The following is a 13,465-nucleotide window of genomic DNA, read 5'->3' as shown; positions in this document are numbered from 1 at the left end:
TCATGGATACTTACAAATCAGGTTTTTCACCAATCACTTTCACTTGACCTGAAATCTTGCTATTATTTTATTCAAGAAAATTCTTCTTGACAATTTAAGGAAGGTATCAAAAATTGAGAAGTTAAAATATTGTAAAATTTTGTGAGACCTTTTTTAGCAAAGTTCTGAAATAGCTAGATCTAAACATCCAATTTTTCTGTATCTTAATCTTGATAAATCAAATTATGTATTTAACATTGTAATATAGATAGATATTTAAATACTAGTTCTCTCCCACCCCCACAAAGGCAATGAAATAATCAGTTAACTGCAAGTTTATGGGTAAAATAATCTACAGGAGGGATTCTGCGTCTACAATGACATTGGAAGACCATTAATGCCCATGAAGTATTTAAAAATAAAACATTTTAGAAAGATATGTCACTAAACTTCACAGAACTGTTTTTCTTTAAATCACTGGTTTCTTTCCAACATCGGTTTATGCCACTGGCAAAAAAAGAAATTAAATTTTAAGAATAGCGGTAGGGAAAAATGTTTTTCATAACTACCAACTAACAAAAAGCATTTCCTTTTATTTAATTCCAACAGAAATTTACATTAAAACTCTTCAGATTCATTTTTACATTCTCTGTTCATACATTCCAATTAGAACACAGAACTGATGAAGAACTGTCAAGATTCTTTTTTTCTAAAATTATACACTATTTCAGAATTGACATCAAAGGAAATGCATTCATGTATTTTGCCATTTTTCAAATACAACTGCTGGTTTCAGGAAAAGCAAATGTCTGTGTCATCTTAAAGACTAGAAAATATAGGTCATGCCACAATATCTGTTGCGCTTTTAAAGTGCCACAGGACTATGTTGGCTTTTGCCACGAGTAATACATTTACTTTTATGAACCTTAACCAAAACTTGGTTGCATAAAAATTTCCCCTTTGAGCATGATTAGTTACATGTAACCAATGCAACCTGTCAATACAACCAGATTGTATTTCTAGACATATTTCAGACAAGGGGAAGCAAGAGAAACTTGCTCACTGCAAACATGCACACACATCCTATATAGCATGCTTCCAATCACAAAAAATTTTGTTTACTAAAACCAGCTGCATAGGATGTGATCTTACTTGATATTGGGATGCACAGGGAGATTCACACTTTTCCCATTCTCTACCCCCCACACCCAAATTTTTCCTTTGTTTCCACATTTCTCACACAGAACAGCAACTCTTTCCAGGAGCAACATTATCCTCAGCATATCTATTTACTGCATATTTATTTCAACATCTGAAATGTATTAATTCAGTGTGGCTTAAGAATGTCAGGAGCGGTTACTTAAACCTTCAAGCATTTTTAAGAGAATAAAACATGCGCTGTGATTTGCTATTCTGTTAGGTAAATATGCTTGAGTTGTCACAATTAGTGTATTATTCTTTCCTAAAGAGGCTAGAAGGTATATTGTGCATTTGGAAAAAGGCAACAGTTCAACCAGAAACTGGAAATAAAAACTGGTTCTGTTTACAAGCTCTCGCACACCCGTGGTGCTGTCCAGAGGAATGGTGCTGACTGGCTCATTCCAAAAACATACTGTGATTTTAGGTACAGTAGACATGCAATTGTGGTCCCTTTCCATGCTGCTCTGCTAATACAAGAATGCAGAAGCCAAATGGAGGAAATAAGAATGCCCAGCACAATCCCATCCCCCTCCCCGCATGACCAGTTTGACCTCTGAGGCTAAAAACAACAACAACAACAGTATTTATATACCGCTTTTCAACTAAGAGTTCACAAAGCGGTTTACAGAGAAAAATCAAACAACTAATGGCTCCCTGTCCCAAAAGGGCTCACAATCTAAAAAGATGCAAAAAGAACACCAGCAGACAGCCACTAGAACAGACAGTGCTGGGGTGAGGTGGGCCAGTTACTCTCCCCCTGCTAAAAAGAGGAGCACCCACTTGAAAAAGTGCCTCTTGCCCAATTAGCAGGAGGCTAGCAAGTTTCCTTCTACATGTTCCTATTTGCTTAACATTTATGAATTCTACACGGATACAGGAACACCAAGGTTGCTATTCTATCAAAAGCTAACAGTACAATGTTAAGCAAGCATCCCTACTTTTCCTTCTCAAGGTATCCAAAGGGCCTGTTGTGCAACAACAGAATTATTAAAGATACTTGCATATTACTTTTTAACAAAATGTTCGCAAAGCTGTTTATCAAGAAAATCACGTATAGGCTACACTTTAGATCTCCCTCTATCCCAGGTGTCGTCCCTATTCCTGGAGAAGGGCATCCTTCCTGCAGTTTCAACAACTTGTCCATACTTGTTTCGCATGCCTGGGTCACTGCTAACTTTTTAGCATTGCATTATGGTAATTCTTACTTATGGGTCAACTCATTTGGACAGGCTTTCATGATCCCATCTCCTTCACCAGTTCCCCTTTTCCTCTCCTATTCTTCTAGTTACCTTGACTCACACTGAACCTAGAGTTGCCATAACTGCTCACAACCAGATCTCCAAAACAGAAGATTTGCGATGGAGCACCTGACGCTCCACCACCACTTACCCAGTCCTGGGGAATGCATGGCATGGCAAGAGCTGTGGGCAGCTTTGCTTGCCCACAGGGGTTAAGCACTGGCACACATGTACCATCGCTCAGCTTGCTGCTCATTTCGACCCTACCCACCCTTCCCTTTCAGCAGTCTGAGATTAGCTGGTTGCCTTAGAGTCAGGTAGAGATTTTTCTACTGTCTGCCTGACTTGGCCTTGCCACTCAGTTTTTTCGTGTATCCCAGACTGTTTGAAGTGGATTTGGGGTTCTACTCTGTAAGGTTTGGTCACTTTGGCAGGGATCAGTAGGCCAGGTAGGCAGGCATTAATTTGGTGTCCATATTGAGTTGGCAAATCATCTGAGGCTTGTACAACTCACACGATGCTTGACCAGATCAGTGAGGCTGGATGGTAGATTTCAGCTGGTATAAGCAAAGGTCACATGGGCTTGCTTTTGGGGGATCTACACTTACCACCAACTCAAGCCTACAGGGTTGGCATTGATAGGACCATCTGGTGGTCACTAGGGAAGTCTTTGAGCCAGGTGATTCACTCTGTTATATTTGGGGGAGGTAACGGCCAGATCTGTTTCCCGTTTACTGGCTTGTCTGATGGGGTTTTCCAGCTAGCACCCTGCTGCAGTTAATTTGCTGTTAAATTTAATAAAGTGGCCTTATATATCACCAAGCCTTTTGTCTCACAAGTTTATTAAAGGAACCTGGGTAACTAGTCAAGTTACCAACCACTTTGGTTAGAATGCAACAACAAAAAAACCACCATTTTTTCAAAACGGCATTTAAAAATATTTTCTTCAGCATTATATGAATCATTTTTGATTGACAAAAAAGTGTTTTGCTCCTTTCCTTGGTGAAACTTGTATTTAAAAAAATTTTTTAAAAAAGATGATGGGTACCCCTTCTCTCTCCTACACACTGGAAAAGGAAAGGTTTAGTTAAAATTAGCCACTTTGAGTGCCCAGCAGGGAGAGAAAGCTGGGTATAAATTTTGTAAATAAAATAAATAAAAATAAATAAATTTGATTTGCCTTGGAAGCCCTTTCAGGGGAAGACTTGTTAAGAAACTACATCTAAAGGGACAGATTGCTATATAGTCTGATAATTCTGCTATAATCATGGGAATGGTAGCTACAGTTATAGCATTATACATGACTGTGGGCCCAATTCTATCCAATTTTCTGGTGCTGGTCAGTTGTGCCAGTGGGATGTGCACTACATCCTATGGTGGAGGGGCAGTAACTGAGGCCTTCTTAAGATATGGGAACATGTGTTCTCTTACCATGGGGGTTGCATTGTGGCTACACTAGAGCTAGAAAGTTGGATAGGACTGGACCCTGTGACTTCTTCCTGGCCAATTATATCATGCAACAGCTCTAGCTACTGTATAACTAGTATTAAGGAACTCTAAAGTACCAACATGTGCTTCAAGCAGTTCTCAGTCATCCTACAGCTCAATAAGACAGAGCACACGTTTTGCTGGCTGACAGTTCAACATTCAATTCCTGGCATCTCCAAGTAGTGCTGGAAAAGACATGTAGTCCAAGACCCTGGAGAGCCATTTGCAAGCATTATACATAATATTGAGCTATAAGGAATACAGGTCTGTCTCTGCACAACACAGTTTCCTATGGTCCTAAATAAAGATATAGTGAGAAGTAACAATGCATCCCAGTGGTTCTCAAACTTTTCAGCACTGGGACCCACTTTTTAGAATGACAATCTGTCAGAAAAAAGGTTGCACCTAAGAATTATCCCCATATTGCAGATGGGGAAGAGTGAGCCTGAGAGAGAGAGAGAGAGAGAGAGAGAGAGAGAGAGAGAGAGAGAGAGAGAGGTTTGGCCAAGGCCATCTCCCAGGCTGGGAATAAATTAGTCTGTGGAGCTCCTTGCCACAGGAAGTAATGATGGCATCCTGACTAAATCCCTTTAAGAGGGGATTGGAAAAATTTTTGGAGGAAAAGTCCATCACTGGTTACGAGTTATGACAGTATATGCAAGCTCCTGGTTTTAAAGGTAGGCTACCTCAGAGTGTCCCTGGGGGCTGTGGGATAAGAATAGGCCCTCCGTTTGGCTGTACTTGTCGTAAGAGGCAACTAAACAGCCACCGGGTAGATGGGACTCATTAGCCTGGGAAGGCAGCTCATCTAAGAGAAGGAAAACTGATCCCAAATCTCCACTGCCTTGTGGCTACATCCAGTTATGGAAAAGGCTTCAGGAGTCAACCTCGAGGCAAATCTGGAGCCAGAGTCCCTGAGGCAGTTCATGGCTGAACACAGTCATGTTCTGGCAACTCCTGCGACGCCACTGGAACCAACCGTATTGGCTTCTGCCTTTCCATTGGACCATTTCAGTGACGTGGAGAGGGGGGATTTGCTGCGTGGGTAACAGTCTATCCCCTATATCTACTTTACCCAGGCTTCGCGCACTGGAGAGGACGCTCTGTTCCAGAACCACGATTCAGAGTGCAATACCATAGTCTTCCGAGACTGAAGGATGCCAACAACACACAATCTGTCAGAACCCATCGGAAGTGATGTCATGGCCGGAAAAGACATTATGAAACAGGAAAATTTTTAAAATCTCCACTTGACAAAATCAAATCAATTAATTAAATTAAAAGTTTACAATAAATTTAAAAATTTTATTTAAAATAAAGAAGAATCCTCCTAACCCTCCCAAGCAGTTGCTGATCTGGTTAAAAAAATTTCCCAAACATCCCAAAGGCTGCAATCCTATGCTCACTTACCCAGGAATAAGCCCCATTAACTATCATAGTTAAAAGTACAGATACATAACATTTCCCCAAATGCAGTCACATACCATGGTAGTTTCAAGTCTGATGTATTAAAAAAAATGAAATACATATTGATATAAATGGAGACCCCTCTGAAATTGGCTCACAAACCCACCTAGCGGGTCCAGAACCACCGTGTGAGAAACACTGGTGTATCCCAATTAGAGAACAACATATCATAGGCATCCATCAACATGATAAACTGCAGCTTTCTGACAAACTTGTCAAAGAATAGTGCAAACTACAAAAATGGGAAAAAGGGACTCTATGCAGAAATTACCTATAAAACTAATTAAAAATCAAGATATTTGTAGAGAAAGGGAAATATTTATTATCTTCTCAAATAATAATGTAATCATGTTTTTATAAAAGACTTCAGTGTTCTTTTGCCTGCACTAAAGCCTGAAAATTACAAAATTACCTGGTAGACAGAAACAAAAGCAATGCTAGGGGGGAAAAAAATGAAATACTCTATAAGAAGGCTTGATTCTGAACAGTGACTGCAATCCCACTTATTCGGGAATAAGCTTCATTAAATTAGTGAGATTTACTTACAAATAAAAATGTACAGAATTGTGCTGCACATCAAGAAAAATATTTCCACTTTGTTTTCTCCTTCCCTTCCAGGGAATTCATAATCATTGGTTAGACCTTGGACAACCAAAGTCAAAGGAGATACAATGGGCATGACTGGAAAGAGGGAGGACACAGAAGCCTCACTGTTTGCAACTTTTGAACATTTTCAAATTACTATCACTGCATTAAATATTTTTATTTGAAAAATTTATATCCTGCCTTTCCCATGCCAAAGCAAATGCCCAAGGCAGCTTACAAAGCTCCAAAATAAAATGTACAGCATGTCACAATAATAAGTAAGCATATTAAAATCAAACAGATCAAAAAAAGAAACCAAAACACATTGTTGAGCTATTTGGGGAAATAAATTAGTCCAGGGAAGCAGTCAATTACTGCACTATGACCAATAAATAAATAAATAAATAAATTTATATTCCCTGTAAACTACTCAATTACCTTTTTTGTTTAGAAGTGCTGTATAAATACTATTAATAATAATATATTTTCTTATATGTATTAAGTATTATGGAGATATGGATATACTTTGTAAAGTCTGGCACAGGTCTGACCCATTAATTTTTATCTCTATGTCTTAGCTACCACCCCCCAAAAAATTGGCTATTGATTATTCACCCACGTCAGGCATACAAATAACCTAAATGGGTCAGTCAATAGTTTATTCTTTGTGGATTGAGAACAGTCCAGTAAATAGACAATTATTCCAAGGAAATCATTAAAATATCATTTTGCCTTTATCCAAGGCTCCAGATGTCCCTTGTAAACAGCTATAGTAAAAAAGAAAAATGTGCACCAGTGTGCGTACACTGGTTATTTCATATTTCTATGCACTCGGTCTAGTAACCATGGTGCTTTCCATCAGCAGGATTCAGCTGATAGGGCAATCATGTCCCTGCATAGAAAACGGACTAAAGTCTTTTTATTCCTCAAACAACAAACAGCCAGAACAAGACACAGGAAAAATGGAGAGATTATTTATAGGAGACTGTGTATTAAGCCTGCAAAAATTTATTTTAATATATTGCAAAGGCAAAGGTATTCTCTCTCTCTCTCAGTCTGCAGTGTTCTATTCAAACAATTTCCTCCTCAAAATCATATTGTACAGCAAGGTGATGGGAAAAGTAAAAAAATAATAACAAAATGTATATATAAAGAAAGATTTCTACGGAGAGAAGAAACAATGTGCTAGAGGCGGGTGGGTGTGTGGGAAGAGAAACCAACAATTTGTCATCCCTGTGCCTTACTACTATAAACCCCCAAATTCAGAACTGCTAGTCAACAGGATCAGGTACTTGAATCCACATTAGCGGACATAATGATTATGGAACAAAATGACAAGCACCACACTGAACATGTCTCTGAATACAGGGGGTTGCTCCCAAGGTACTTTGCAAAAAAAAAAAAAAAAAAAAAAGCCCCAGGAACTCAGCTGCAACTGGGAATAAACAGACATAATAAATTATTTATTCACACACACACACACACACACACCTCATGAGAGTGTATTATTTCCACCAAGTATACTAATAAGGTTAATAAGCGGCCTGAAAGATCAGTAGATAGAAAAATGCAGTGTAGAAGCGTATTTGTACCCAAAACAAAGGCTACTCCAGAGTCATATGAAATAGGATCAAACCAGTAGAAGCTGCCGACCCAAGAAGCCTCAGATCATGCTCTGTTTTACCCTGGAAAGAGACAACATGGAAGTCATAAAAAGGAACTCATCCACAGCCCAGGTTTCAAAGCCTTACATTGGGAATAATGGGGGTTTGCAATACTTGCCACACATCACAATCATAGCATTTACACTGATTTGAAAGAGTTCAGAAAGAGAAGCAGCAGTAAACAAAGCATAATGTAGATACAGAACTGAATTAACCCATTTTTGCCCAGCCCACAGGTGTACACGTTTGATCCCTGTTTGCATATTTGCAACACTGGGCAAAAATGGCTTAACCTTCCTTTGAATATGAATGTTTGTATTCTGGCCTATACTTTTTTTTTTAAATTACATCTCTCAGGAGCATCTCAAGGCAAAGGCCAACTTTTTGATTACCACAAAGCAATTCAAGGTTATTCCTGTTACCAGGTTAGGGTTGATCATTTCATCGACAATGCACTGTAGCGTTTGTGAAAATATCAGAACTATGGCTAATAGATTTTCATGAGTCAGCCTGAGCAGCCAGAAAACAGGCAAGCAACTCGCCTTTCTCCCTTCTTCAATTCCTAAACACCACAGAAAGTGGGGAGGTCTACAAGCACAGGGAGGATTTGGGGTTTCACAGATCTCACCATGAGCAAGTCTGGAAATCCCTGTTTGCCACAGATCAACAGAAATGGAGAACAAAACATTGGTGGTATCTTTTTTCCTACAGGTTTCGGCTTGCCACCCAGTATCAATCTGTGTTTGCTATCAACCCCTCCCTTCAAGCCTCTGGAAAAAAGATTGGGGGAAAGATATTTTTCCCAATTGTCCTGGAATATAAAGGTGGTAAGAAACAGTGCAACAATCTCCAGCTGTTTCCTACGTTCTCCAAATTGCAGGATAAGCACGTCCTCACTGGAGGATATATGTGCTGCTGTTAAACTACCTGCCACTGGTAAATTGGTGAGAGAATTTGCAGATCTCTGTTCATTCCCACTTTTTGTTCCTCCAGCGGGCCAACAACGCACTGCTTCAAAAGAGCTAGAAAAAAAGTCTTGTATTCACACAACTGATCCTATGCAAAAGGTACCATTTGCTTCCTAGTCCAGCATGTCAGGACCACAGAGGGCAAGAAATGAAAGATCCCAACAGTTTAAGGAATGCCACCAGGGACCAGCCTGAGGAGAAAAATGCCAATGCAACAGCCTTTGTCCTGCATAGATAAAAGACCACTGAACTGTACAGTATTACAATACATGGTGAAAGGGCAATTGTCAAGAGGCCTCAGCAAACAGATGTAGGGTTAGAAATATATGAAGGTCAATAAGGGGGAGGGAGGTCCACATTAATCAAGAAGGCCTTGTCTCAAGCTCTCAGCAACCTTTTTTTTTTTTTTTTGAGGAGAGGCGACACGGAGCAGGACTTCTCCTGAATACTGCAGTGGACCCCATTAGTACAGTATAAAATGCAACAAGCGATATCAACAATCGTGATTGATGCCTTCTTTTAAATCAAGGTGAAATTAACGTGTAGCTAAAAGAGCAGCATCCTCTTTAATTTGTGAATACCTTCATTTTGTATAGTGCAACTAATAACTCTAAAAATTGAAGTTTAATTATAGACGCTTGGGCTTACTTATAGGTATGCAACTAACATGTCGTGATCAAGCAAGCCTTAGGGCTTCAGCTTGTGACGTGTGACTTTCGGAAACAAGCTACTTATCCACCAAAGAACCAGAAAGCAGCATTCTAAACATTGTATGAAATCTGTTACATGCTCATTGCACAATCTGGTATTGAATTCATAACAAAAATCTACCTTTTTTTCAACCAGGTAGAAAAGTCTTTTGGTGCCCTATCAGTGTGAACAATATAGGCAGTAGAACTTAGATTATGAAAATATTACATTTTCCAGCCCAGAAATTAATCTGACATCTCTTACCTTTAACAATCTGCTTCGCACAAGTATTATAGACTTGTTCCTGGGATGTGTTGGGAGGTAACACTCTATCGAAGACATACGGTTTCCCTTGCTAAAATTAAAAAAGGAGATAATTTTTTTAGATGAATAAACACAGCAAAAATATAAAATCCAACAGAGAACCTTTTTTTAAAAAAATTACACATCTGCTCAATTGGAATTCTTGATTACTACAAAAGATGCTATATTTGGCACCTCTGTCATTTACAAGATTGCAATGAACAGGCTGCTGGCAAATGCTGCTGGCATTCTAATTCCCTAGAAGCGTATCAGATAAAGGCCCAAATCCTAACCAATGTTCCAAATCCTAACCAACTTGCCAGCATTGACACAGCTGTGCCAATGGGGCATGTGCAGCATCCTGCAGTTGGGTGGCAGTCACAGAGGCCTCCTTAACGTAAGGGAATTTTTGTTCCCTTATCTCGCTGTTGGAAAATTGGTTAAGATTGCACCCTCAGTCTCATATGAAGTATTCACAGCAGGCAGGGAAAGCTCAGATCTAGGGTAGCATGAATAGTATCTGCTTGTGCAATAGGCTCTTCCTGGTCCCTCCTGAGGATTGGAGAACCTTGCGGAACAGCATATTTATAAATGTCAAGATGGCAGAAGAAGGAAGAAAAATGGCTGAAATCTCATGTATGGTGCTCCCGCCGGTTTCCACTAATTCTCCCCTCCCACAACAGCCACTGTACCACACATCACACCATCCTGCAGAGTTCCCAGAATCTCAGAAATAGGTTCAAGGAACTTCAGCACAGAGACGGCCAGAGTGCTCCGCTGCACAAGTGGACTGACAGTTGTGCTATTCTGAATCCAAACCAATAAGCTCAAGCATGAACGCTGAAGCTAGGACTTAACTTCCTCTACCATAATCAACTATTTAAAATACTTAAACTAAACCTAAATGTTAAGAGAATGTTTCTTCAATTCATTAAATCTCTCTCACCTAACACCAAACCAACACCCCCTGCACTGAGACAAATTTAAGGTACTTCTGAAGAGCTGACTCATGCTATTACTGCATTGTTGGGTTGAAGGGTAGAACAAAACATAACCCACTGAAGAGATAGAGCCCCTTGTCAAGCCTCTACCACCTGACCTACGATTACAGTACATTCAATCCCATGTACCTATATCACAATATTCTGTTTTTCTCCTTCCACTGAAGTGGAGCAGGGGGAGACAAATTCACAATTTCAGCTCATCAAGGCACCAAATAAAGTGCTTTATGTAAGGCAGGAACATGTGTCTTTTGTAATGCGAAGCAACCGTTCATACTGAATGTAAAGTTACTAAATAGTGGATAATATCTGGGATTTGTTTTCATGAAGCTGTGAAAGCACGGAAACAAAAACCACCCTGATCAAGTGAAAAATCTAAATGAGTTTGCTTTTTAATGTTGTTAAAACTAACCCAACTCTTCCTCTTCATCTTCAGTTAACTGGATACATATCATTGGCTTTTATGGCTTGGAAACTTAATGGCATCCTGCTGAATTGTTTCACACACATCATGAGCTAGTACATAAGATGGGTTCTAGTTCTGTGCAATAAGTAAAAGTTCAATAAGTGTTTAAAATGTATTCTGGAAAAGTAAAAAGAAATGCAATTGTTCCTCAAACTAGCTAACAAATGTCAAAGGTAGAAAGCACAACATTCATCCCATCACACAGTTTTAATGCACAGCTAGCAACCAAATCATGTTTCCCAGGGCTATCGCCTTTAGCACAGCCACCAATCCCAAGTCATTCACCTCATCACCACACACAGAGAGCACTCATTAGATCCACCACAAGCATACTAGACACATATGGTTCAACAACATAAGAGAAGCACTCACTACATGATGATAGTATCACACTGCAAAATTCCCTACCAGCCCCTACAACTGCTGGAAACACAAATACTCTCTTTGTGGCTTCAGTTCATGAACTAAGTATGTCACAACCAGGATAAGGAAACCTTGATATGGGAATCCTGCTAAAAATGGCCCCCTCACAGCAAAGGCTATGGTCTTTGGCATTTTCCATTACACCTATAAAGAGCTTAGGGCAGCGGTTCTCTAACTCTCAGGGAGAGTTTGAGAGCCACTAAGTCTTTGCTTCAGAAGGCAGGGGGAAGGCAGAGAAGCAATGCCCAGCATCGCGCCTCTGATCTGGGCGCAGGGGCATGCTGCTACTCCACACTGCATGCAGCAGCCTCCCAGAGGTTGGGGGAGCCTCAACAGGGCTCCCCACAATGCGCAGAGCCCTCCAAAAGGTGATCACAACCACTTCCTGTTTCTCAATCACAAAGCCAGAAGTGGTCGCAATCACCTTCTTGAGGGCTTCGCACTGGGGGGAGCCCTGGTGACGCTGGCACCAAGCTCCCCCAACCCCTGGGAGGCTCCTGCAGGCGGCAGTGAGTGGCAGCGCGCCCATGTGTCCAGATCAGAGGAGCGATGCTGGGCATCATATCTCTGCCTCCCCCACCCCCCGCCCCTTAAAGAAAAACATCACAGGGCTCTCAGGCTGAGGCATTGACACACCCCAGTTTGAAAACCACTGGATTAGGGCCTAGTTACCATATTTGAAGAACTGTCATCCCCAACATCACTCTACCCACCTTGCAAGTTATTAAAAGGGAGGCTCTCTTGTATATGCTACCAAAATCAGACTCTCCAAGCATTGCCTGGTTTTCTAAGTACTGGCACACACCTTAGGGAACACACTGCCTTGAGGACTAGCCTCCTCCCTTTTTATCTTTGGTTGAATGTCCAACTTCCTTGCCAGGACTTCACTGAATGGTTATAGCTTTGCCCCTTAAAAATCTGTCTCCAAGCTGAATTGTTTTGTATTGCTGCTCTTTTGTTATTTGTGTTTTTAATTGTACTAGATTTTACAAATTTGTTAAGTCCTTGTTGGAAAGGGCAGAAGATACAGAATAAACTATAAAATGTTACTCAGTCATGAAACACAGACAAAAGGCTCTTCAAACTCACCAATCCAATATAAGCAGCAACAAGACTTTGTTTTCATCCACCCACCCCACAATGCTGATGACGCCCAACCACGAACTAAGACCCAAGCAAATAAGGAGACGCTCTTGCAAAGCTGCTGGTTCACATGAAGGACAAAGAACCCTCAGACTTTATGTCTGCTTGGTAGGAATGAGTCTGCAAAGTGAGGCAAGATTATTGGCCCTTCAGCCCTTGCGGAGTTCAAAATATAGTTCCTTCTAAAATAACTAATTGTAATATCCTATAATTTAGACACTGTGAAACTAACTTTAGTGTGAGTACCAGTAAATTCTGTTCATGCTGTTCAGCTTTTCAGTCACATTTGTAGTCTACAGTCAGATGGTCTGACACTTGTGCTCCATTAGCCATTTGTCCTCCATTTGATTTCTCTATAAAGAAGGTCATAAACTTGTCACCTACCTGAAAACCGCCAGCAAAAATTCATGCAAGTACCATGCTCAGAAAGCAGTATTTTATCCAGGGCATTTACACATAAAACTCTCACTTGCAGTATATCATGTTCCAAGAACAATGTGCAATATCGCTAAATAGCTGGCCCTTAAACATAATGGTCTAAAATCTACAAGACATACCATATACTGTAGTACCTTCAAGACACATATTTAGTCCAGTAGCTACCCTGAAAATTCAATTTTGCCAATTTATGAGGCCCAAGCAAATACCAAGGCAGAAAAGGTACAAATTCTAAGTTGTACAGTTGTCACCCAAAGTCAAAGTCAATGCATCTTATGCAAGCAATATGACAAGAATTCATACTGTATGTTTCATATAACTTTTGCTATTAAGCCAGTATTTTTATGAATTTTGCTATTCAATGTTATGAATTTTACTATCAAGTCACATAAAATGCCGCCAATAGTAGAAC

General features: G+C 40.1%; 1 protein-coding gene across 4 annotated transcripts in view; it reads right to left on the bottom strand.

Annotated features, from left to right (window-relative positions):
• The window catches only part of KIF5C (kinesin family member 5C), a 90,030-nt gene that overhangs the window by 56,197 nt on the left and 20,368 nt on the right, over window positions 1-13,465 (bottom strand). For 3 of the 4 annotated variants that reach the window (XM_066633274.1, XM_066633284.1, XM_066633266.1), the window contains exon 2: window positions 9,544-9,634. The exons of the other annotated variant lie outside the window; for it this stretch is intronic. In XM_066633274.1, coding sequence (XP_066489371.1) covers window positions 9,544-9,634 — 91 coding nt within the window. The remainder of the gene's footprint in view (window positions 1-9,543; window positions 9,635-13,465) is intronic. 4 annotated transcript variants of the gene reach the window in all.

Source organism: Tiliqua scincoides, chromosome 1 (genome assembly GCF_035046505.1).
Source record: "Tiliqua scincoides isolate rTilSci1 chromosome 1, rTilSci1.hap2, whole genome shotgun sequence".
Classification (NCBI taxonomy): Eukaryota; Metazoa; Chordata; class Lepidosauria; order Squamata; family Scincidae; genus Tiliqua; species Tiliqua scincoides.
The sequence above is the reverse complement of the archived record's forward strand: the minus strand, read 5'-3'. Positions and strand labels throughout refer to the sequence as shown.